Source organism: Tenrec ecaudatus, chromosome 1 (genome assembly GCF_050624435.1).
Source record: "Tenrec ecaudatus isolate mTenEca1 chromosome 1, mTenEca1.hap1, whole genome shotgun sequence".
NCBI lineage: Eukaryota > Metazoa > Chordata > Mammalia > Afrosoricida > Tenrecidae > Tenrec > Tenrec ecaudatus.
This window is the reverse complement of record NC_134530.1, coordinates 176,323,788-176,350,524: the sequence shown is the minus strand read 5'-3', so window position 1 is coordinate 176,350,524 and position 26,737 is coordinate 176,323,788. Positions and strand designations below refer to the sequence as shown.

Sequence of the window (26,737 nt, the reverse complement as noted above, 5' to 3'; positions counted from 1 at the left end):
GTGTCAGTGCTGGGAATGAAGTTCGACATCATTTATCCCACCATCTGATTTTCACACGCGGCCAACTATGGCCCGAGAGATGCAGGGCCATTCCCAAAGGCACGGACGGGAAACGAGAAGTCCCGAGCCAGCATCTGGACACATCATATTCCGAGCAGGGGCTTCACTTCCTTTCCTGTCCTTTCCCTTCCCTTGATGGAATCAATTCCCACTCCACCCCCCTCTTCCCTGTAATTTTACTTAACATCTCTCGTTTTCTTGGCTGGGCAGTCAATAAAATATCTCTTCACCGATTAATTCACAGCAATGTTGTAAAAATATATTAGATTGGCAATGAAAGATGGTGATGCTTTCAGACGCGGAGAACCGAGGACTCTGGGACCCCAAGTTCATCTTAATAGCAGAAACACTCATTATTGGCAACGCCGCAATGCTATTGCTTTCCCAGATTTCTCAAGAACACAGGACCACTAACAGGCATACATATCTGCTAGTTATTTCTCTGAAGAGATCCTTTAGGGTTGCTTGATTAAAGGTGTGCGGGCTGGATCTCTTCTGGAGCTGTCTCCGTGAGCAGTGGGCAGATGGACCTCTGTACTGCTCAGCGCTCCCTTTAGTCACCTGATGCTGGCTGTCGTCTGGTGACACCATGGACGAAATGCCACCTAGTTCCGCTCCATCCCGGTGATGCGTTATAGCTGGGGTTCATCGGAACTTCCTTGCCTGGTTTTCAGAAGATCACCAGGCCTTTCCTCCTAAACAGTCGGAGTCAAGATGCTGTCATAGAACCTGCTCAGTGTCACGGCAGTAGGAAAGCCTCCCCGTGACTGGGGGGCTGCTGGTGTAGGGGGGTGGGCTGCTCTTGAGGTGCACTGGCCAGGAATTGATTGAGGATCTTCCCTATAAAGGGCAAGATTTCTCCCACTCAACTACCAATGCTACGTTCAAGTATACTTTTACACATTTCTAATCCTTGAGCAGGGGCCTCCCGTGGGACAGTGGTTAAGGACTCAGCCACCAGCTTCAAGGTTGACAAATTAAACCCACTCCTGCCTCCAAGGGACAAGCCCTGTTGATGTGCTCCCAGAAAGTTTACAGCCTCAAAGCCCCAACGGGGCCGTTCTACTCTGTCCCCTTGGGTTGCCCAGAGCCAGAATCAAGTTCACGGCACCTGCCAGCAACCACAATCCTCTGCAAAGGTCAAACGGAACCCCACTCCTGTGAAGACCCAGTGGGGCATGTTCATGAAGCCAAAAGGGCTGGTTAGAAGCAGCGGTTCCTGGATTCAGATCCGGCCTCCGGGACCGGTGCTCGCTTTGCTGTGGGCCCTTCAGCAAGCTCCTCAGCAGCTCCGGGCTCATCAGTGAGATGAGAGCACTCCCCTCCAAGGGTCGTGGCTGGGTCTGAACACAGGACAATCGGTGTGCCTGGCTGCCAAGATGCTTTACCCCGGTTAGCTCTTCATCATGCAGCTGCTGAATCCCTGGTGCTGTCACAACTGTGTACGCTCCTCCAGGCCGCAGTCTCCCTCCAGGTAAATCAACGGTGATCATAAATATGGGCCTGCTACCCTGCAGGTAAGTGCTGAAGATAAATGGGCCCGGGCCCATATAGCATTTTGCTCTCCTTGGAGGAAAGGGCCAGATAAGGACAAACTATGTGCTACAAGCATGTTTCCTCTCCAACTCCAGTCCCTAACTCTACACCAAGGGGGGGCGGGGGCTCTGGTAGCAAGTTGGCTGGGCTTCTGTGAGGCCACGGGGTGGAGTGTGAGGCTCAGAGCCCGCATCCCAGCCCTCTTTCTGGGGAAGAACAGCACCCCGCTGTGCTGCAGCCTCCCCCACCTCGCGGGGACTCAAAGGGAGGAGGGGCTGGATGTGAGGAGATATTGTCAAGTGCACCCGCTCTCAGCTGGAAAGCCACAGTTCTTGGCTAATAATAATGTGCTTCATTACGGTGAATAAAAATACTCACAATATCTGATGTTTATTCAGGGCATTTTATCCCGCGGCCCTTTCTGCTGTGCCATAAACAGACAGTGGAGTCGGTTCACCCACTGCTGAGGTGGAGCCAGGCAGCTGCTCGACAGCTGCTCAGGAACACACAGCAGAGGGCAGAGCCGAGTTCCCAGGTCACTGCGGGTGGACGGGAGATGCGCATCCGGACTGTCCCAATACCTGCACTCCCCTGGCCACTGCTTCCTCGGCACCTGGGCCGGGCAGCCGCACCGGCCACCCCATCAGGCCAGGAGATCCCCATGGGCCAATCACAGGAGCACACGGGATCCCACCTGCACGATTGGCTCGATCCCCCCCAGCCGGGGTGATTCCGTGGCGCGGGAGGAGTCTTTGGTAGAGACCGTCAGAAAGAGTCACTTTTCATGGAGCTGGTCCCCAAGCTAGAAAGCCCTGGTGGCATGGTGGTTGCATGTTAGACAGCTCACGGCAAGGTTGGCAGTTCAAAACCGCCAGCCACTCGCAGGAGAATGGCAGGGCTTTCTACTCCCCACAGGGGCAGTTCTCCCCTCTCCCCTAGGGTTGCTATGAGTCAGCGTCCACTCAGTGGCAGTGAGGTGAATCCCGAAGCTGCTCCCACAGGTCTGAGGCATTCCAGGCATTCGGTAAGGGGGTTCCTGGGAGCATTCGACGGTGGAGAATTTGTCTCAGAAAATGTCGGTTAAGGTCTTTTGTGGACGTGCTGCACTCTACAGCGCGTCTTCTTCTTTTTTAACATCTTCACACTGGATGTGGCTGCTCACCTCTTCCACCATGGTCATCGAGACGAGAGGCCATTCTGAGCTGTGAACTCAGCGAGACCAATCCGTGTAGCCCTGGGTTTGTGCCCCGCACTGCCCTGATCGCATCATTTACCAAAGCTACGAGAGCATCACTTCTGTGAATAGCGCCTGGAATAAAATGTAGGTTTCTGACATCATGCTTTGATTTAATAGAATATGCCAGCTCTTAAATACCTCGGCTACCAACATGATCTGCTGAAAAGGTGTTTTTCCAACGCCATTTAATGAATAGAATAATTCCCCTCCTTTCTTTGTAATGGAAGTCTCTAGAAGGCTTCTTTATTTAATAACCTCTGGGTGAAACAATGGCTGATTCAGGTCGTTTTTTTGTTGTTGTTTTTTAAGAGGGGCCAGGGTGTGGAGGGCTAGGATAACTAATTACTACAAAGCCACTTTATGGTTATCTGCCACCACCCTCCAAAAAACAACACAAAATCCAAGGGAATCAGCCCTGAAAGAGCAGATCTCTTCATTTCATCTAAGCACTACAGAAATAGTGACATTTTTTAACTTTACTGAACTTTCCTGTTTTTAAAAACACTCCCATGAGGAATTGTTGCCAAAAAAAAATGAAGAAGATAGATCTCTTAGGCATACTACTTTGAAGGTTAATGGCATAATTTCTCTACAATCTGCTATTTACTATAATTAACATACAACTAATATTAATAAATTATTAAGCACCTGCACTACGTTAGATTACATTCAGTTCTTACCTTGCAATGGTTATGCAGGTACATACACATACACATATATATGTTTAAAAGTAATAACTACCGAGTACATCTACACTTACAGACTTTGCTCTGTACCTGATGAAGCCCCATCCCCAGTGAATTGGTAATTTTTAAAAACGTTATTCCTTAGAGCCCTACTGGCGTCATGGTTATGGTTTGGGCTGTATTCCTCAAGGCCATCCGTTCAGACACACCAGCCACTGATGGGGCTTTCTGCTCCAGTAAAGAAACCCACCGGGGGCATTTACCCTGTCCTACAGCGTTGCTCTGCGTCAGCATCACCTCAAGGGCAGTGAGTTTCTTGGGTAGTCACGAGACCTTTCTGAAGGAGATTATCTTTATTAGTAGCCTTTCCAAGGCATCAGCGATCTGAGTGTTGCTGTCAAGTTTCTACTCGTTTTGTAGAAAGAAGGGGGCGAAATCAAGGAGGTCGCTACTTGATCCGCAGATAAAGAACACCATTAGTTCTTCTGAAGCTAAGCATCCAGCCAGGTTTCAGCACCTTCCTGCTCTCACCCATTCCAAATATGGGTCCAGTAGAGAGGTCCACACTCAGCTCTTTTTCTGCCTGTGGAGTTGGTCATGAGCTAGCCTGGAAGCCAAGTCTCAGGAGGTTTCTATGCCAGAAGTTAGGAGAAGACGAAAAAGGAAGAAGCTAAGAGCATCGCCAGGAAGCTTTGCAAGAAGTGCTCCCATCTCTCAGACTCCAAATTCCAACAGGCAGTCAGTCCAGTGTGGGGAACAGTCACGGATGAGTCACCAAACTGAGCTCAGCGTTTCCAAGGATGTAGGGAAATGTCTACCTTCCCCACACTTCTTTCACAGAAAGGTGACGGACTTCCCACCACACACTTCCTCTTTTACAGAGGTCCCTTTGCACACTCGCTACACTGTAACTGATAGATGAATCCCATCATGGTGTGGCTTCAAGTTCAACAGCAATTTTCTCTTCCTTCTAGGAGGAAATTTCGTAAAAATCCATTTTAAAAGTAGATGGAGTGCAATAATAGAACTTTCTTCGTTTTAAATTTTAAAATGTCTATTTCTAGTTTAAAATTTAAACCTTCTATTAAGTTTGCATTTGCCTTCTACTTGGGCAGTCGTGAGGAGACTGCTCAGGGTCTTCTACCTCGTTGTTCCCCACTGCATCCTTTTTGGGGGTCAAAGAAAAAAGAATCCCAGGAGCCTAGCAATACGCAACAAGAGACAGTTAGCTCTGGAAATTAAGACCATGGTGAAGGCATGCACACGAGGGGCTTCAAAAGGTAGGTGGGAAAATTGAATTCAAAGATTAAGGAGTTTTCTCTTGAGCTTTTTGAAGCCCTATTGTATTGATTAGCAAACTGAAAGGAGAAAAACATGGCATGACTGGACTAATAAAACAGCGAGCCCTGGAGACAGTGGTTACACCTTGGGCTGCAGTCCTCAAGGTTCGAAGTTCAAAACCACCAGCCAGCCATTCCTTGGGCGAAAGAGGCGGCTTTCTACAGTCTTAGAAACTCAGAGTGAGTTCTGCCCAGTCCTATAGAGTCGGGAGGAGTCAGCACCTACCAGATCGCAGTGAGTTTGGGTTTTTTTTTGTTTGCTTGCTTGTTTAATAAAATAGCATTGCTTAAATTCCACAAGGAAATGGCATTAACACATATCTATTTGGGGGTGTGCTGCAGGCAGCAGAGAGGAGCACCATCCTCATACCAATGACACCTTACATTGATATTTTCCTGTTTGTCACTGAGTTGGCCCAAACTCAAGCCAATCCTATGGCCAGCCAGAGGCGGCGGCTGTGCGTCATAGGGTAGTCATTAGCTAATTTTTTGGGAGGGAGGGAGGGAAGTTGATGGTCAGGCCTTTTTGCATACTCGGGAAACCTGCCTGACATCAGAGGCTCAGACAGGCTCTGTCTGGCAGAGGTGCGCTGGTTGGGAAACAAAGCTGGGCCTCCCACTTAGAAGGTGAGAATGGTGCCCCATGGACGCACGGCTTTATAACACATGATCCCAATCTTGTCCTGCCCTTGATTTGATTTTTAAGACCCAGATTTCTTTGAGGAGCCTGGTAGTGCAGTGGGCTAGGCATGGGGCCGCTAGTCCAGGAGTTAGCAGTTTAAACCCATGCGCTACTGTGCTGGCAAAAGATGAGGTGGTCTAATTCCATCAAGATCACAGCCTTGGACGCCTATGCAGCCGCTAGGGATCAGAACCAAGGCAACAGCAGTGGGCTCAAGATCAGCAACCCTCTTAAATAAAAAACAATGAAGAACCAGAGGAAACCTACTTCGCCTCTGCAGGTCAGTTAGTGACCCTTCAAATAACCTACCTATCCCTCTGACAAGACCCTGTACAAACTCTACACCCAGGGAAGATGGGTCAGGAGTTCAGTTTTTTTTTTTTTTAAAGAATCATTTTATTGGAGGCCCCATTGTATGTCAAGTGCATTTGTACATGTGTTGCCCTCACCATTCTCAAAACACTTGCTTTCTACTTAAGTCCTTAGTATCGGCTCCTCATTTTTTCCCTCCTTCCCTACACCTCCCTTCCTCATCAACCCTTGTTAATTTATAAATTATTATTATTTTGTAATATCTTACGCTGTCCGATATCTTCCTTCACCACTTCCCTGCTGTCCATCCCCCAGGGAGGAGGTTATATGTAGATCCTTGTAATCAGTTCCCCCATTCTACCCCACCTTCCCTCCACCCTCTGATATTGCCACTCTCACCACTGGTCCTGAAGGGATCATTCATCCTGGATTCCTTGTGTTTCCAGTTCCTATCTGTACCAGTGTGCATCCTCTGGTCTAGCTGGATTTGTAAGGTAGAATTGGGGTCATGATAGTTGGGGGGAGAAAGCATGTAAGAACCAGAGGAAAGTTGTATGTTTCATTGTTGCTACCCTGCACCCTGACTGGCTTGTCTCCTCCCCGTGACCCTTCTGTAAGGGGATATCCCATTACCTACAGATGGTCTTTGGGTCCCCAATCTGTACTCCCCCTCATTTAAAATGATATGATTTTTTGTTCTTTGATGCCTGGTCCCTGATCCCTTTGGCACCTCGTGGTCACACAGATTGGTGTGCTTCTTCCATGTGGGCTTTGTTGCTTCTGAGCTAGATGGCTATTCCTTTACCTTCAAACCTTTAAGACCCCAGACGCTATATCTTTTGATAGCTGGGCACCATCAGCTTTCTTCAGCATATTTGCTTGTGCACACATTTGTCTTCAGTGATCGTGTCAGGAAGGTGTGCATTATGGAATGCCAATTTAATAGAACAAAGTGATCTTGCATTGAGGAAGGTAAGTACTTGAATGTAGACCCAATCTCCATCTGCTGCCTTAATACTAAACCTATAAGTATATGCACGTAAGTCTATTTCCCCATCATCATATATCAATATATTAACATATGTACATGCCTGTATTTAGATCTCTTTTAATGCCCTTTGCCTCCTAGTTCTTTCCTCTATTTCCTTTTACTTTCCTCTTGTCCCACTATCATGCTCAGCCTTCATTTGAGTCTCAGTAATTTCTCTTGGCTACATTACCCTTGAACAATCCCTAACAGGCCTCTCACACCCTCCTTGCCACTAATTTTGGAACACTTGTTGTTCCCTTGTCCCATCAATGTTTCTTGATGTCATCATTTGCAACTTCACAAATATTGTCAAAGCTTTTATACCAGTTGGGGTCGATGTGATGGCAACTGGTTGATTAGTTTCATCAGTAAACCCTGTCTCTGAGGCCAGAGCCTATGGGGCTCAAGTTCTCAGAGAGGCTCTGTGAGAGGGAGGAAACAATGGGCACAGTGATGCTAACTAACATCTAGGGAAAGTTGGCTCCCCTTGGCCTCCACACGAGTCCCTGAGCAGTCCATTCCCCCCACCCTGGTGTCCCGGGCGTCGAGAACAGCATGAGCCGTGGTTACCTGCTCATACTTCTCCAGCTCTGTGTGGTAGATTTGTCTGATCTGTGAGAGTTTGGCTCTGTAGTCGGAATGCTCCACGGAGTTGTCTGAACCGGCCCCTCCAGAGGCTGCCGCTGCTGCTGCCGCCGCCGCTGACCCTCCACCCTTCTCGGGACCCGCGACGCCTTCTGCTAACAGCATGTTGTCCAGTCGCATCAGCTGGGGGTCTGTAGGCTCCTCTTCCTGGGCTCCCCGGATACTCAAAACTGTAGAAAACAGACAGAGAAAGAAGGTTTTTGTAGTAAACATAGGGAGTAAAAGAACACCCCAAAACAAGAGTGCTACTTGGCTAAACAAGTGTCTGATGCGTTTGCAATATGGCATTTGAGAAATGGAGCGGTTTGAATGGGTGAGAAATTTTTGCCTATTTTTTTGTTGTTGAATCATTTTATTGGGAGGGAGCTCCTACAGATACAGGTACAACATTTCATAGTTCAATCCCCTCAAGCAGTATTGTACAATTCCTACCACAATCGGTTTCAAAACATTTTCTTTCTTCTTGAACTGCTGGATATTTGTTCCCCTTTATTCCCTCCCTCCTCCTCAAGCCTCAAGCCCCCTCCAGAACCCCTCACTCCCACACCAGGAACTTTAATTTTCAGATTTCTTAGAGTCTGTGGCTTAGAAGGTCATTGGGTTTCTTTATAGGGTTTGATCAGCCTAAACTTGCATTTCCCAATTAACCTAAGTCAGGTAATTCCAGTTAATCTGGTGTCAAATCTCAAAGCCTTTCTCCTGGACCAGGAGACAGTGGAGGGTGGTGGCGGGTGGATCCCGGAAGCAGGCAAACTGGTCCTCAAATAGGGGGCTCACTCTTCAAGCATCAATATTTGTTGCAGGAGTTCTAGGGCTCTGTCCTACAGGGAACGCGGAAGGTTTCTTTCACCAGGGGCCCTTGCTTGGGGTCGGGGGAGAAGAAGCCCCTTTTATTCACACACTGTGGCCATTTATAAAGAAAAAAATCAAACTCACTGTCATTAAGTCGATGCCAACTCATAGGGAGCCACTAGGACTGGGTAGAAATGCCCCTGTGGGCTACCAAGACTATATAACACTATACAGGAGTAGAACGTCTCATCTTTCTCATGCAGAGTGGCTGGTGGTTTTGAACTGCTGACCTAGTTTGCAGCCCAATGCATACCCCATTACACCACCTGGGCTCCCTGTGGCCATTGACAGGGGAGAAAATATAGACTGAACAGGAAAATATGGGTGAGTGACCGAGTACGCCGGGAGAAGAGTGGGTAAAGAGTCTCTTTACTGCCAGCACCTAATTTACCACCACCCTCACCACCCCGCGCCCCTGCTTGCAGTTTCGTCGTCACTGTTTAGGTCTTTGTGGAGATGAAACATGACAAAGAATTATCTATTAAAACGGTTTTCAGAGAAGATACAAATATTTTTGCTTGTTTGTGGTGGCCCAAGAGGCAGAGGCGTGTCTGAAGGCAGGGGAGAAGCCCCCAGGCAGGGTGCTCCGTGGCGGGAAGGAGCTGGCCCAGGGGAGAGAGAGGAGAGTCGCAGCTGCCTCAGAGCAATGTAGCTGGTGAGCCCCTGGGGCTGCCGCTGCTCCAGATGTCTCCCAGCCCGCCGGGGGACAGGGCAGCCCCGCCCAGCTGTGACAGCGACTGTGGCTGTGAGTCCAACAAGAGGGCACATCTTCACATCCCAAGCAGTCCATCATGTATAAAAGGCCCATGTTACCACTGGCTGTGCCCACCTGCTCCTGCTGCTAAGAGACATGACAAGAACCCACTCTGAAAGTTGTCCAGGGAGAAGCTCAAATTCTGTTCTGAAAACCCCGGTGTTGCTTTCAGGAAACTGGAGACAGCCCTGAGGTGTGTGGCAGGGAACACATACATGCACGCACGCACGCACGCACGCACGCACAAGGCTTGCTCCTGGGAGGCTGCAGGGAGCAAGGCTGCCCACACCCACATGGGAACCTCAGCATGTCAGGCCCTTCCCCTTTCACAGGGGAGCCTGTCCCCCTTGGCGCCAGCAAGGGGAACCCTGCATCGTAGGGGCAGTGCCGGGCTCAGGGATCCTCACCAGGAGGTACTTTGTGGCCCAGGAGACAGGCCACTGCCCTTTGTCCCACTCTGACTGATGAGGATTTGGGCACTTCACTCTGCTCCTTGAAGTTATGTACTCACAGCTCCAAAGTCCTCTGAGGAAAATACAAAGGTTTCCTCAGGACAGTCACAGTGGCCTGGTGGCGAGCACGGTGAGGCGAATGGCTAGGGACCACCGGGATGGCATTATGCACGAGGGCCCAGCAGCCCCATGGGGAAGACCTGGAGAGCCACTCCCTTAGCGGTCGCAGGGCTAAGTGGTAGTGCGGCTGTCACCAGGGGTCACTAGGAGTTGGCATCAACTAGAGGCCACGAGACCCCAGTCAACCTGCATTCCCAGTCATCCACCACCAACACTGCAGGAAAGCAGCCGACCCTCCAAGGGCTGTGGCCTGGGTCCCCGTGGCCGTGCCTGGACCGCCTCCCCAGTCCTGAGGCTTCCTTGTGGTCAAAGGCATTTGTCTGCGGGGTTCGTGCGGGGTTCCCTTTATTTAGTGAATTCTGATTGCTTTACCAACAAGGATTATTTCTGGGTCATCTAAAAGTGAAAAGAGGACGAGACATTACTCGCGAACTCGTCTTTGTAAAGGGCCCTAATCCTTTCACTTTGGCGCGGGCATGTAGGAAACTGTGCTGGGGCACCGTGCGCCCCCTGAATTGGCCACGGGGGCCCACAGGACAGTTCTGCGAGGAGGGGGCCTGTCATATGTGAGCTGACTTGGGTGGGCCCTCTTGTTTACTCCCCAATCCGTGCCGCTGGCGGGCAGGCCCAGAGCTGGCAGGCAGGCCAAGAGCTGGCAGGCTCTGCTATTGTTTTTTATCTCAACCATGGTAGTCATGTTGAAAGAAAGAAAGAGAGAAAGAAAGGAAGGAAGGAAGAAAGAGAAAGAAGCGCATTGGCCTCACCATCAGCATGTGCCTGACTAGCTGCGCCCCCTCCCTCTGGCAGGGCTCAGTTCGGTGGAGAGATGTTAGGCAGGTGGAGAGAGGCATGCGCACACTCGCGTCTGGTTGGCGCTGCTGCGGATAGGAGGCCTGCACCATTGCCATCCTCATCTCTCCCTTGGAATGCCGTCTCTTCCGTGCACACGCTAAGCTACATCTTATCCACACCCAAGTTCCACTTGGAAACAAAGCCATCCCTGTGAAGCACAGCTCTCCACACACGCTCCCACCAGCTACCCAAGCAAGGTCTTGGCTTTGGAATCTAGTGCGCTTGGAATCGCATAACAAGGGAGTTCTGTGGGACACTGGTGGGAGCCTTCTCTCAGATGGGGTGTTCACAGGGTGCTCTGCAGCACCTGACCTCGTCGCAGAAGTGCTGGGGGCACCGTGGGAGGATCCCTAAGGTGCTAACCTTAAGTCCGGCGGTCCAGGGCCGTCTGCCGCACTTCCAGAGAAAGCTGGGGCTGTGTGCCCAGTGAAGAGTCACAGTCTAGGCAGCCCTCCAGGGCGGTGCTACTCAGACCCACGGCACTGCCAGGAGCGGAGTCATAACTGACTCGGCAGCCATGGTCTCAAGGTCAGGGTCAACTTGATGGCAGCTAACCACAAAAAACCGCCTTCATCTAAGCCATCGGTTTCTAAATGGGTCCAGTCAGCGAGTGGTGTGAGAGACACATGCATCGCTTGGTTTGTTTGCACCCAAGATATGCCCCCAGCTGGAGATGCGAGGGGAAAAACGAACCATTTCAGAATGGCAAGAAACACCTCGCCTTCAAACGACAGTCTCTCGATTGTACTCAAATCACTCTGAAAACAGAAAATAAGTCAGAGATGGGTGGGGCCAAAAGGAGAGAGGGCTCACAGAAGAAAGAGAACGACAGCTCCCGTCTCCCACTAATTTACATGGACTTTTCTGGCTGTGTGGGCGTCAGGAAGGCCAAATAAGCAAAACTGTGGGGGCGCCTCCTCCGCCCAGAGCCTGGCAATTCCTCATGTGCCACTAGAAACATGGGGTTGGGGTGGACGGACACTGAAACTCTACAGCTAGCCCGTTGCAGAAAAAAGAAAGAGAAAAACAAACCCCCGCCAACATTAAATAAATAAATGAAAAGGGTGATATGTGTAAGCGGACCTGATACCACCTATTTGTTGCTAGAAGTCGCCCTGTGGCGAGTGGGAGACAAAATGATTGTTTAAAAGCGCCTTTTTATCTCTGCGGCACCATGCAAGACTCAAATGACCCTTTCTCCAGGACACCAGAGATGTTAACACGCATCCTCCACGATCCAATTTCAACCAGCGGGCTGTTACCTAATCCAGCAACCATCACATATGATCAGCTCCCTGCTCTACTGATGGCAGGAGCCTGGGCAGCCCCGCCCCCGCCCCTCCCAGACCTACAGCTTTCCCAGAAACAGCTTTTAAAGGGCCAAGTTCACCTTGATGTCAGTGAGTGAAGGCTTTTAATAAGGCCAGGCCCGTGGACTTTCATGACCATGTTGTATATAGACACACAGACACACAAATGCACTCAGTTCAAGGACGCCTCTCCCTCCCCGCCCCCCAGGGGGTGCGTGTTGCAGTGTTCAAAGCGCTGGGAGGCTGAGAGGTGAGCAGTTCGAACCCATGAGTCACCCTGAGGACAGAGACGTGGCAGGGTGCCTCCCTCAAGCTTCCAGCTGGGAAATCCTAAGGGGCAGTCCTCAGGGCTGGGCTGCTCTGGCTGGGATTAACTGGAGCAGTGGTTCTCAACTTGTGGGTCGTGACCCCTTTGGGGGTTAAAGGACCCTTTTACAAGGGTTCCCCCAATTCATAAAAGTAGGAAAGTTACAGTTATGAAGTAGCAACGAAAATGATTTGATGGTTGGGGGTCATGACAACATGAGGAACTGCATTCAAGGGTCGCAGCCTGAGGAAGGTTAAGAAGCACTTTGCCAGAGGAAATGGTTGCGTTTGCAGGGAATTCACAATGTGCAAAGAGGGCTCTGACATCATGGTATCCGACCTGTTTGGTACCCATTTTCAAAGGAGATCCCTTCTCCCAGATCCACCCGGTTCAGACAGGAGAGCGGTCTAGCACACCAGTGACTTACTGAGAAATTGCGGCAAGTCCTTTAAAAAGCATTCCAAGTCGCCTTGTTGCCAACACCTGTCCTGGTGTTAATTCTTTGGTAAATCTCCCAAGATAGCAGGGCTGGGTCAGCACTGTTAGAGCTGTCCTCACCACAGGTCACCAGCTGCGTAGTGGTTCCCCCAGGGCAGGCAGAAGACCCTTGGCCAGAGGGCTGCCTGTAGGTTGTTTTGTCCTTGTGAGCAATGGGCCCGGAGCAGCTCCAGTAGACAGCCACAAGAGGGCACTCTGCCTTCACGCAGGACAGGCTCCTGTCTCCAGTGCCTCCAGGTGAACCCAGATGGCAAATACCCTCTTTGGAGACAAACTTCTCCATACAGGTGGGGCAAATAGAGGACAAAGGAGGGGGACGATCCTCAGAGAGGGTGATCTCACCTGTGGGCAGCAGTGTAGGGGCCAAGGACGGGATGGGAAAGGAGAGAGACAACAGCCGGGAGGCGGATTGAAAACAATCGTCAGCAAGACCGCCTCCTTCCCAGGTGGGTACCCACACTCAGGCTGCAGACTGTATTTGGTTTGACAAGACCGAACCTTTCTGCAGGGTGTGCGACTGTCCACTAGCCATCCCAGGACCTCCCACCCTCCCTTCCTGTCACCTCGCAGCCAGCCAGACCTCTGAAGAGGGCAGGGGTAGACCTTGAATGCCCGTCACTGCAGTGACAAGCCTGAGGGCATCCGAGTCACACCATTCCCTTTCTCGGGTGCCCGCCTGCACGCACTGACGTCACATTCCCAACCGGCAGAAAACTAGAGTACCTTTCCACAAGTCCAAGCAAGCCAGGTAACGCCCAGACTTAAAGCCAGGCCTGACACGTCCCAGCCACCCTCTCCCTCCTCCACCGGGGGTCTGGATGTCTACTTGAAAAATGCAGCAGCTCTTGAAAGAGCCCACAGCCCGCAGCTCTGCCCAGACTTACGGGGTCAACGCCGCAACACCTGGGTGTCTTTGTCTTGTTGTGAACCCTTTGCTACAGGTTCAAACCCTCAAGGGAGAAAAGACCTACTGGTCTGTCCTATAAAGGAGACAGCCTAGGAAACCCTGTGGGCAGTTCTACTCTGTCCCAGGGGGTGCCTATAAATGGGGATTCGCTTCACATCACCCCACAGCAGGACCACCACGATTCTGAAAAGACATGGAGGAGCTGCCTCTTGGATAAACGCTGGCTAAGAGGATGTGATCTCTAACCTCTCCAGACAGACACACACACACACACACACACACACACACACACACACACACTTTCACACATACACACTCTCACACGGTGTCTTTTGCTGCCTCACTCATGACCGATCCTCTGGCCTCTGGGATAGAACAAGAGATCTGAGGCGGGTTCTTCATGTCGTGTAATTCTCTCCAATGCTCTCTTTTGACCGCCTTCACTCTCAGCCAGGGAAATCCGAATCTCCCCCAGTCCTACCCCCATTGCCGCGTCCCAGCTCACAATCCTGCTCCGTGAAAACCACCCCGAGGGGACTAGCTGACAGTGAGCCCTCGTGCCTTCAGCCACCGTCAAGTGCGTGGACTGGCTTGGGCACTGCGCGGTCCATCGAAAGAGGCCCAGGTCACGCCTGCCAGCCCAGAACAAGACTCTCAGCTCCTGAAAGACAGTGACAACGTGGCCTCCATCGGGTCTCTCTCCCATGACCTCACAGCATGAGGTGCAGGGTGGGGCGAGCGCATCACCTGGCTCCAGTCTTCTGAATCTCAGCAGCCAGTGGAATCTCTGCCTGGTCTCCCTCCTCCCTCCTTCACTCCCAGTTACGGAGCCAACGTGCTACTGGGCAGGAAGTTTTTCTGTCTGCCTTCTTGCTCACATTCAATTAAAAAAATAAAAAGGTCAAATCTGGTCTTCAAATCTACCAATTCTAGACGATCCAAACTCTGCTGGCACTACATCACAGCATCCTGGGCCACAGCCTCGGGTGCCCCTGTGACACACACTGTCAGTGACTACAGCTTGGGCATTGGGGCGAGCCTGGCGAGGGACTGGTGCCCATGGAAGGAGCATTGTTAGGGTGACCGGGGGCCTGGCCCACACACCGTCATCTCAAATGGGGTTTCCGAGGGATGCTCAGGTAGACATTGCTGGCCGAGCCCCTACAATGTGCCAGACCTCCTAAACGAGTCACACATCCACCCCAGCCTAAGGAGCTCTCGGCTTACACAGCCTTAATCCCCCTCTGCCCGTCTTCCCAACTGTGCTGACCTGTGGTACACACGTGACATCAGCAGAGTAGGTGGTGAGCAACGTACACTCCACTTGGAACAATGCCCCCTCTCCTCCTCCCTTGGTTTTCTGCTTCCTCATAAGCAGAATCACATCCACGGACCAGAAACTTCTCAGTTCAACCTGAAGAATCACACACCGAATTCGATCCTATGAAACTGAAGAGAGGAAGGGAACCTACATCGAACATTTGTGGGTAGAAGCTGAGAGACATGTTCTAATGTTCACCACCCCTGATTCTTCAGTCCCTCACGTCGCTGGGCAAGATTCTCTTGTTGTTTATAAAGCATCTTCCCACCAAACAAATAGAAGTGATTAACAATTAGATGTCTGGATTTGACAAACTCGCCTTGCAGACAGCAGCCAACAGGAACTTTGATGAGCACCAGCCAGCCAGCTAACACCCTGAGCCGAGGCCCGCCAGTCGCAAGTCGAACCCCCGACTCTCTTTGTCGGGTAGGAAGATCCTCATCTATGAGTCTGAAAAGTTTGAAAATGATCCTTAGATCCTCGGCGCCATTTCTCAGTCCTTTAGAAAAGCAGGGACAGGAAGATGGGACCCGTGAGGCTCAGGTGTCACTGCCAGAGAGATGATGTCTCCGAGCCCTTTTAGTGGTTGGTCGTGATTTGCTAAGTTGTTGTCAGGTGCCATTAAGTTGGCTCAGAGCACCCCGCGTGCAGAATAGACGGAAATACTGCCCGATTTTGTGCCTTCTTCATAATCATCGCTACGCTGGATGGCACTGGTGAGGCCGCTGGGTCAGTCCGACCCAGTGAGGGGCCTTCTCTTTCTTGCTGACCCTTCTATTGGACCCAGTGAGCAAGAATGGTACCCTCCTCCAGAGAATTGTCCCTCCTGATAACATGCCCAAAGAATGGGGCAGGGGGCGGGGGGAGAAAGTCTCCGCGCTCCATCCTTGCTCCCGAGGAGCATCCTAGGTATCCTTCCAAGAGAGATGTGTGGTTCTTCTGGCCATTCACAGGACATTCAATAATCTCTGCCAACAATGTCGGTCCCCCTCTCCGCCTTGCTCTCCCGTGCATAGGCGGTAACCGAAGTTACCGTGGAGTAGGTCAGGCACCCCTTAATCTTCAAAGTGACATTTTTGCTTTTAAGCCCTTGAAAGAAGGCTTTTTCAGCTTATTTACCCAATTGCAATACACCATTTGATTTCTTGAGGACTGCTTCCAAAGGCATTGATGATGGATCCAAATACAAGGAAATCCTTGATAACATTAATCCCCCCCTCCCATTATCACGATGTTACTCATGGGTGCAGCGGGGAGAGGGTTGTCTTCTTTATGCTGAGTCAGGATCCATATTGAAGGCTCAAGTTCTTAATTTTCAAAGGCGAGGCCTCTTCCCTTTCCGCAAGCGTGGCTGTGTCCGCTGCAGACGGCAAGCGGCTGACAAGTCTTCCTCCAACCCTCACATCAGGTTCTTGGTGAGAAGTTTCCACGATCCGCACAGTCCAGTGCCTAAGTAGACGGGTCAACTGACAGCCGTGTGCGGCCTCCTACATCATCAGTCAGTCAACAGCCAGATTCAGAAATTACTCGAGTACTTCAGCACACAGAAAGGTATTGATGATCTTCGAAGAGGTAGTCACTTGGCTGTGTTTTAAAACACAACGGGGCCCTTCGAGGAGCTGCCGGACCCCCTCCCCTCGCGTGTTCACTGGGCTAAGAGCTGCCACATGCAGGGCTTGCGGGAAGTCTCTAGGGCACAGAACAAGAACAAACACCTAGCACAATCCTGAGACGGGTGCCTTGTCTTATTTGGTTTGGGTTTTCTGTAGAGAAACATAATTGTTCTTGCCATTCCTTGTTCGGGACTTGGCTCCTGCAATTCTGGTCACAAGACGTTTATCACTTCTAAGGGGGCGGATGGGTGGGCATGGGTCCCATTCACACGAGCCCCTGCCTGGCACACGGAGTCTCCTGGGCCAGCTGGCAGAGAGCAGCCAATGTGCCAGGCAACAGGCTCCAGCCTTTCTGGATGGGTGCCGGCTGCCAGGGCGAGGGGCTTTGGTCCTTAAACAGCTTCAGCTTGAACTGCTGTGCGGGGACCCCCTCCTGTCCAGACGGGCATTGCAAAAGCTGGTGGGAGTGGGGCTTCACATCGGCTCTGGCCTCTGATTACCCTCCTCTGAGCCAGGACAGAGGGGGCAAGCTCTCAGTGAGGACAGTCCAGGGGAGGAGGCACGCCAGACCACTTGGCAACCTGTGACGCAAGAAATGTTTCCCCATGCGGAAAAACGTGGTGCTCTTGGCTGATGGCTTACTACGTGGTCCCTGAAACGAGACAGTGACCCCTGGCCCCTTGTCTCCTGAGGAAACTGAGCCCCACAGCTGAGTGTCCATCGGGGGAGTTCCAAGCGCTCCTAGCACAATATCTGGCGTGAATTGCTGTCCGGTGCCACTGAGTCAGCTCGTATGGATAGTGACCCTAGGCAACCAGAAGGAACCGTGCCCAGCCTTGCACCCCTGTTCAGAGCCACCACCATGTGCATGAGCCCATCTTTGCAGCGACCGTGCCAATCCATCTCATCGACTCTTCCTCTGTTTCTCCGGCGCTCTACCTTACCAATCATGGTAACCCCCCTGCCCTCTCTGGTGACTTGACCCTCACCTCCCTTGCTTCTGAAGACCTTTCTGGCTGGCTGTCTCTGTCTGTCTTCCAACTCAGATTTGTCCGTTCTTCTGTTTGGTCTTCAGCAAGATGTAATATGCGACACATTCCTCCCCCTCTTCTAAGGAACGCCGATGACAGGGCAGGGCAAGCATTTTGCTGCTAACCACAGCTGGGTGGTTCAAACTACTAACAACTTTTGGGGGGAGAGGTCGGCGAAAAGGAGGGGATCCGCTCCCGTAGAGATCTGCAGCCTTGGGAAGCCTGTGAGTCAGAATCAAGTTGCTGGACCGGGTGGGAGCATATTCTAACACCCAGAGGGGCATAAGCCTGAGCACAGGGTTCCCTTCGGGGACTCCACAGCATGGCGCGTGGACAAAGCAGCGGCACAGGAATTGGGGTGTCAGAGTGAGGGCCGGCACCGAGGCGCCAACTCTGGCCCTCCAAGCCCCCTGAAGCCCAGGGTCCTAATCAACATGCTGCCCACCCCAGAACCCTGGTGAGACTTTGAGAAGGCTGTTTGTTTTTTAACAAAAAACATCTAGCAGTGCTGGGTAACTAGTATATTATTTCATTGGCGGTTGCTTCTGAACCAGCCATCGATAAACCAATCCACTGATCAAGATCCCTTTGGGAAGAATCAGAAAACGGGATCTGCTGAGTACAAGGAGTCTGCTTTCCGCAGGGGAAGACGGAGCAGCCTGAACGGTCGCATGATCCATCAAAGAGTAAGACACACACACACTGTCCCCCGCCCTGCAGTCAAGGCAAGCTCGCCCTGACAGCACCACACCATGAGAAGTGGAAACCCAGCCACCAGCATACACTTCAAGATGCCCTTTTCATTCTCTTGCCGTCCCCTTTCCACGCCCGTTAAAAACGCCATGGCCTCTGCAGCCCGAGCGTCTCCTCTGCACACAGAGCCAGCGGACTCCAGTCTCCCCCGCCTCCTCCTCGGCCTTGCAGGGAACACAGCGAAGACCCCTTCCTTCTGGAAGTTTGAAAGACCCTTCCGGAAAATGCTCGGCTCTGAAGCAATCTCACCTCGTGTCATACAAGCCAGCCAGTCTGGAAGTCATCGTGCCTGGCTGCTTTCAAAATGCCATTAACAAAATTAAACACATCACAGCCAGAGAGGAGAAAGGCTCTATTCACGCTCAAGATTTGAACAAAGAGTGTGTTTCAGTTCAGATGTTTGCCCGTGATCAGACCCTCCACGACATCACCTTCCCGTTATCAATATATGACTCACTTGCTGAGACACAGAAAGGCCACACTAAAAAACAACCAGAAACCACCCAAATCAAAATAACCCTTTATTGTTGCCTCTGCATCCCGTGTGGTATGACCCCACGTTGCCATCATTCCTGCCACCCTCTCTCTCACTCGGTGCCACTCTAAGTCACCCCCTGGAAGGGCGCTACAAGAGCTGGCCCTGTGGGTTTCTGAGGTGGTACTGATTCCAGGAGTAGAAAGTCCTGCCATTCTCCTGCCCAATGGCTGGTGATTTCCAACTTCTGACCTTGAGGTTCACAGCCCAACTCAGGACTGGCACATGCTGCTTGGCCTCCTAGGAACAAGCCGAACTTTCCCCCCGTTTCAGCAAGCTGGACAATAAGAGCCCCCCACCCCCACCCCGCCTCCAACTTTCTGAACAATTTCACCAGACACACCTCAGTTTAACATAAAGAGCATTTTGTTCCCGGAGGACTCTTTTCCCAGTTTTTGAAAAACCACTGAATAATTCAAAGGCAGGGTTGCTGAAACAATGTTTCCGTGGCCTTATGGAATAAGGGCTCCCTATGGAACACATTCCTTATGGAATAAATCGATAATTTCGTCCTAACGCAAGCCAAGAACGGTTACCATGCTTTGCAGTTCCACATATAGAAGAAGCTGAACGCCGCCATCAGGAGCACACCTCCACCTGGCAGGAGCAGGCTCACTTCTCAGAGATGTGGGGCACAACTCTGCCAGGAGGGCCACAGACAGGTGTGGAGGCCACAACCAAGCCACATCTGGTCAGGGCCTGACGTGGGATGCGGACTCATAGCAGAGCCTGTTTCTTCTACTCAGCCGCCTCGTCTGCAGCTCGGGCGGGGTCTTTCTACTTCTCTCCACCAGGGCCATGCAGGGCTGAAGAGCGAGAGGGACAAGGGACAGCCGAGTTTGTCTTGGGATCCCTGGGTGGTGCATGAAGTCAGTGCGGCCAGCTGCTGGCCAACAGGCTGGTGGTCCACCTAGAGGGGCCGCAAATAAACGCTACTGGGAAATAAAAACCTCTCAGACATTAAAAATCCTATTCTCTCTCTCTCTCTCTCTCTCTCTCTCTCTCTCTCTCTCTCTCTCTCTCTCACACACACACACACACACACACACACACACACACGGAGCCGGAGTTGAACTCAACAGCAGCTGTGTTTTCCTGGTAGCGTGTGTTTGTCATGAATGAAACAAAAGAAAGAGGCTCACTGCATATCAGAGGCTCTGTCACCAACACAGCTAAGACCACTGGTGATTGGACCCTTTGCTGAGTGTCATTATGGGAGCGTTGATGTAGAACACAATATGACAGAGCATGAGCGCCTCACCGTCCTGGGGCCTGAAGAGAGGACCCCCACGGCAATGCTGTACAGAGGGTCCTGGCACGAAGGGAGAGGGATGGATGCTCTTACTGGAGTCTTTCAACATGTCCCTTTCCAAAAGGACAGAACCCCAATTTTCAGCCGAGTGCTTGGCCACGGTGAAGTGAGGCAGTTCTCCCTGTACCTCCATGTGACCACATCTCATGTGACAACATTCTGGAGGCAGGTGAGTAGACGTGGCGGATAAACTGCTGGAAAGTTCCCTTACAACGGTGGTATGACCTTTCTCCTTTGGGCTTCGTTACCTGGGATGGACGATAATGTCCGGGTCTCTGGCAGCCGCTCTGTACCGCGAGTTGACGCAGAGAATGGAAGCTGCACTTGAGAGGGAAAGCAGATGGTCAGCGCCTAGGCTGACCCTGTGGACAGCAGCCTGAATGGTCATCTTCAGGCCACCCGAAGGTAATGAGGAACTGTTTCAGCTATGCTGGGGACCTGGGGCGGGGTGGGAGCGCGTGAAGGGTGTTTGCTATTGGTAGCTGATTGATCTCAGGTAAAGCAAGCTAAGCTGTGCAAGAAACATCTAGAGCGCTGTGTGCTTCCATGTTGCTTAGTGACACGAAGCGCACGAGAGAGACGCAGATGTAAATGAAGACCAGCGGCTCCTACCCGAGCACCCTGGGCAAACTCTGGGGAGACAGTCTCCCTATAGAACGAGCAGGCCCAGAACAGAATAAGAGGCTTGGTCTCCCTTGGCTACTCCCAGAGTTTATGATCAGTGTGGGGGAGAAGGTCCATGAAGTCTGGGCTGAGGGACCAAGGGACAGAGATGAGCCACCCTCTGGTCATCATGCTGGGCTACACTAAGGAATACAAGCAGGAGAGCCCTGGACCAGAGGGGAGCTAAGTGGGCAGAAAACCATAATCCTGGAGACAAGCTGACAAGATGAATACAGTGAGAGAAAGTTCAAAGACACGACTTGAAGCTGTGTGTCTGTCTCCCCGCCTACATGAGGCCCGCGCTGAGGATGGCCTTACCTCCTAAAGCCTTGGGTGGACCACATGGTCTGAGCTGGACTTCGACCCTCCAGGTTGGCAGTTTGAGCCCACCTAGCAGAGCCCCGCAGAGGAGCCTGGCACCCCGCTCCCATGAAGACTGACAGCCAAGGACATGAGCAGTTCTACTCGGTCACCCATGGGTGGCCTGGAGTGGCACCGATTCAATGGGAAAGGGTTTGGTTTTCCTCTTGGTTTAAATGGTCAAATAATGTGCCCACAGGCAGCCTCCCAAACCAGCCGGGTTCAGACTACAGACAGAGTTGCACAGGGCAGGACAGAAGGGAGGAAAAAGACCGACTCTCCAACACGTAGTGCTTTTGACAAGGCCTCACCTGCCTCCTCCACTCTGTTGCTGGAAGGAGCTGGCTGAAGGGTGTGGGTCTATTTCTGGAAGGCCCAGGTCCATTTCAAGTGCATGCCAATTAACTTTCCTTCTGCTGTCGCCACTTCGGACACCTGTGACCCCAGCCAGCCGTCTCACAAATGCACACAAGGTCAGCAGGGTCGTGCAGGGAGAGCATGGGGAAGCCCCATCACCAGCCATTACAGAAACCACCTCAAGCACATGCCTTGCTGCTAATGAATCACTCGGGTCATCCGCAGACACCCGGAGCCACCCAGTAAGCCGGCAAACAGGCTGCCCGGAACCAAACCTCCCCAGTCGCCTCTGGAGTCACTACATCTTTTTAATTATTATTTATTAATAAATCTTTTTATTGGGGCTCATACAACTCTTATCACAATCCCTACATACATCAATTGAGCAAAGCACCCTTATACATTTGTTGCACTCGTCATTCTCAAAATTCGCTTTCCACTTGGGTTCCTGGAATCAGCTCGGTTTCCTTTTTTTCCCCCTCCCCTCCACCCCCTTCCCCCTGGTCCCTTAATAGTTTATAAATAATTATTTTATCTTATCTTACACTGCCGGGCGTCTCTCCTCACTCACCTTCCCATTGCCCATCTCCCAGAGAGGAGGTTACACATAGATCTCCAAGATCAGTTCTCCCTTTCTACACCTTCTTCCCTCCTGCTGTCGCCACTCCCACCGCTGGTGTTGAGGGGTTCATCTGTCCTAGATTCCCTGTATTTCCAGATCCCTACTTCACCGCTGTACATCCTCTGGTAAAACCAGGTCCGCAAGGTAGAATTGGGGTCATGATAATTGGGAGGGGAGGAAGCATTCAGGAACTAGAGGAAGGTTTTGAGTTTCCTTGTTGCTACACTGAACCCTGAGTGACTCATCTCCTCCCCACTACCCCTCTGGAAGGGATGTCCAGCTGACTACAGATGGGCATTGGGTCTCCATCATGCACTCCCCCTCATTCACGATGATGTGATTCCCACCCCCACCCCGCCTTTGTTGTTTGAGACCTGGTGTCCTCTGCCCTTCACGATCACCCATGTTGGTGTGCTGCTTCCGTGTGGGCTTTGTTGCTTCTGGGCTAGATGGCCGCTTGTTTGCTTTCAAGCCTTTAAGACCCCAGACTCTACATCTCTCAGTAGCCGGGCACCATCAGCCTTCTTCACCACACTTGCTTATGCATAACTTTGTCTTCAGCATTTATGTAAGGAAGGTGATCACACAATGATTGTTTTTGTTCCTTAGTGTCTGCTACCTGGTCCATTCAACACCTTGTATTTGCTTAGGTTGTGTGCTTCTTCTCTGTGGGCTTTGTTGCTTCTGAGCTAGATGGCCACACTGCAAGATGCGACATCCTGCACCAACCCATGGCCCTACACGGGACAGCACTTGAGACACAGTGGGGGATGTGCGACTGAGCTGACCTTACCACACTGAGGCAAACACTGGGGGCGTGCAATGGAGCAGCGGGGGAAGCAGAGCAAAGAGATCCCGAGGGAGTATAAAGGATGGACTTTGAGGCCAGGACGTGGCACCACACAAGTTTCATCTGGAAAACACTCCTAACGGCCAACAAACAGACCTTGAACTACTAGCAATTTTTTTTTTGCTATCTTTTTGTTTTGTCTTTTTTTTTTACCTTGTAAATTTTGTATGTTAGTGGCTTTTCGGATTATCAGCGTGTCAGTGTTGCTGCTGTCGAAGCCATGTTCATATGTGCCACTTGGGCGCTGTCAAAGTCATCTGCATTTGTATGCACATGTTACTATACCAGCAGGTCCACCTAGACAAGATAGGCTGGACAAACAATGAGAGAAGAAAACAACAGGACCAACGGTCACTACATCTTTTACTGCGGGCTGCATGAGGTGATTTTGCCTAGATCTCCGTATTCAGAGAATTAAGAAAAAACCCTCTGACCAATAGTAACTGGCGTGTATCCCAGTAACTGTGCTCCGCAAGGTTTTCTGGGGTAGAGTTTTTCAGAAGTCGCTCGCCCGGCCTCTGGGTGGACTAGAACTTTCTGTTAGCAGTGGAGCGTGATACCTGGTAGCACCAGTCAGGGAATTCTAGGCAAGGGGCGGTACAATAGGCATCCTGGCTGGTGGAGGTGCTGAGTCCATCTGCACAACACGCCTCCTGGCTTCAGAAGCCCTAGCACTATTCAAAGCAGAAGCTTCTCATCGACCGACCGACCGCAGCACCTTCAGAGGCGCCAGGCCTTGCTGGGGGAGAAGGTGTGGCACCAGCTCCACACGCGTGCCTCTTCTGGGGACGCAAGAGGCTCAGGGAATGGCGCTTATCCCCTGGGCGGTCTGGCCTGTCCCTCACAGGTCCTCTCCTCCTCCTCGCTCCCCACACAAGCGGCTGGAGTCTTGAAGGTGTCATCACCGGGCAGTGACAAGGGCTTAGATTTTTCTTCAACCCAAGTGAGAGCATTCTGATTTCATCCTGAGCAGGGCTTCTCAAACGCCGATTCGAGTTTCCAGGGGGACATTTTAAAGAAGTAGATTTCAAGTAAATGATTGCAACTCATCGAAAATAATGTGCTACTTAGCGTCTGCGGCAGACATCCTGGCAGGCAGCGAGGGGAAGCAGCACCGCAGCAGATGGGAGCGATTACGCTCCGGTTTTCAGATGGGCTTTTGGTCCTCGTGGTTGCCCCCACTCGCGCTCGCACACTGGGAACGCTGGGAACACGAGGAGAGAGCGGTCCCCGGCCAGTTCATCCTTTCTGGGCTCAGAGAGGACGCCCCACCAGCGGGCTCCCACCGGCAGTCCCCTCCCCCTGTGGGGAGGCAAGGTGGTCATCATGATCATCCTCATCAAAAAGCATTTAGCACCACGAGGCGGGAGCTAAATACATCAACAGTTGACAGAGAGACGGATGAGGGGCTATCTTAATTTTCCTTTAAAGATCTGCCTCCCTGAACCTGGGCCTTATTTACTGTGGCTCTTACTGTGTTTCTCTGAGGGGGGGAGGTGTTTTCCTCAAGTTGGGAGCTGGTGCCTCCCCCAACCCAGTCTCAATGGTGCGGTGGGGCCCTCCAGGTGCCACCAGTCAAATGTGGGGCGGGCCCTTTTCTTGGGCACCTCGGGGTGGTGGTGCTTCAAGGAGTGTCACTCTGGCTAGCTGGGGGGCAAGGACGGGGTGGGGGACTAGTGAGTGAGCCAGGTGCCTCCCAGGTGGAGGCAGACTGGAGAAGGCACTGCAGCTGCCCTGACTTGAGCATGGATGGTCCTTTGCCCTGTGCCCACTCTCTGGGCTAGCAGACATACGGTATTCTCACTCTTCTCTTCAGAGGCTGCCTGCTTTCCAGCAGCACTCTGCTCCACTCTGCCAGACTGGCCATGTCCACTTATGTCTAGTGACAGCCTTACAGCTCAGTGACAATGAAAACCTCCCAGCCTGCGCCGAGAGTGAGCAGCGTGCACACTCTCACCAACGCTGCCACCCAACAAGCACCCAGCCAGGTCTCTGGGCCAAGCACTCAGTCCACAAAGGGGGGCTGAGTGTCTGCTTTGGACCAGACCCGCCATGCATGCTGGGGAATAAGGGGTGTGGAGAATCTGGGAAGACAAGCGTCCGTGAATAAAAGGAGGTGGCCATAATGCAAATGAGGAGCTGATGCCAAGGGCTTAAGTGGAGAGCAAATGTTTTGAGAATGATGAGGGCAACGAATGTACAAATGTGCTTTACACAACGGATGTATGTATGGATTGTGATGAGTTCCATGCGCCACCAATAAAATGATTTAAAAAAAATAAAGAGATCCATGGACAATGTGCTATGGAAGCACCACGTGTTTGTGTGCTGTGCACATGTGCAGTGAGTGCTTTGTCTAAAATGAGCTCCCTTATTTTTATTCTCACAAGAACTTTAAGTCCAGCCCGTGGGACTATAAAGAGTTTCTGAGATGGTAGATCTTTATGGAAGAGACAGTCTCATTTCCTCCCCTTCATAGTAGCTGATGGTTTCGAACCACCCACCTTTCCATTTGCAGTCCACCGCTTACCCGCCACACCACCAGGGTTCCCTGGGAGGTTAATCCAACTCAAACTCACTACCATCGAGTCAATGACTCAGGGCGACCCTACAGGACAGGGTAGAACTGCCTCTGTGAATCTTAGAGAGTGTTATTGTTTTCTCCTGAGAAGCGGGTGGTAGTTTCGAACTGTGGACCTTTTGGATGACAGCCCAGTGCATAACCACTACACCAGCTGGGCTCCTAGGGAGTTTATAGGACTGAGTACAATGACTAAAAGGCGTTTCCAAAGCTGCCATCTTCACAGCAGCCCACTGCACCTTTCTCTAGCAGGGCGGCTGGGGATTTGGAAGCACTGATCTTTTTGGTTAGCAGGTGAGCACTTAAGCACTGTGCCACCAGGGCTCCAGTACACCTCAAAAGATGCAGAACGGTCCAAAACAGTCCGGCTTTCACTTTGTGGTTGGCAACCCAATGCCTGAGCGCAGGAAACTGAGACACCAGGGAGTCAGTGCGGCCCAAGGAGACATGCCCCAAGGGCAACTGGCTGAACTCAGGACTCATCTGCTATAAAACCAGTCCCTTTCGTCCCAGCAAGGCTGGTAGGAAGCATGGAGTGGAACACTGAAGGAATAAACCGGGACTAACCGGGACGTTCAGCTCTGCGTTCAGTGGCGGCAGTGACTGTCAAAGGTTATGTGTCCTTCTCGGAGCTGCGTCAGCTTGCTGGACTGGCTTCTTGGGGGTGCAAACGGCTTTGCTCAAAGGTTGGTGGCTTGACACCAGCCAGTAGCGCAGCTCAGAAGAACGCCCTGGTATTCTGCTTCCCTGAGAGGTGACAGCTGAGAAAACTCTCAGGGAGCAATTCTATCCTCTGGCACACGGGGTGGCCGTGAATTGCAACGGACGCAATGGCAGTAGGCTTGATTCTGGTTGTTTGCTGTCCGGAACTAGCCTACACCAAGAAAAGCCACTCCCAACCCACAGGTGGTTTCCCCAGCTTCAATGCCCTCCAGCCTAGTCTGTCTTAAATTCACCTCTCCCACCCACCCCCTGAAAAGTTCCTGAACCGCTTAGAAGCTAACCAGCCAAAACGACAGTTGTGTACAAGCTTTTGTTGTGTGCTTTTTAAGAACCGAATTGGGCTTGACCTGTTGGGAGCTGACATGGGGCCCTGGAATTACAGCTCCTCTGCTGCGGCTGCGTCTGACAATGAAGGCAGCACTCCCGTGCGCAGTGA

The 26,737-nt window shown here is 51.7% G+C and overlaps 1 protein-coding gene across 4 annotated transcripts in view; it reads right to left on the bottom strand.

The window, feature by feature from the left end:
* PBX1 (PBX homeobox 1) overlaps positions 1 to 26,737 on the bottom strand; it is a 322,139-nt gene that overhangs the window by 61,793 nt on the left and 233,609 nt on the right. For 3 of the 4 annotated variants that reach the window (XM_075564295.1, XM_075564285.1, XM_075564309.1), the window contains exon 3: positions 7,454 to 7,698. In XM_075564295.1, the coding sequence (XP_075420410.1) occupies positions 7,454 to 7,698 (245 nt within the window). Of the gene's footprint in view, positions 1 to 7,453; positions 7,703 to 26,737 lie in introns of all 4 variants that reach the window. The other variant, XM_075564301.1, reaches the window with a different exon arrangement.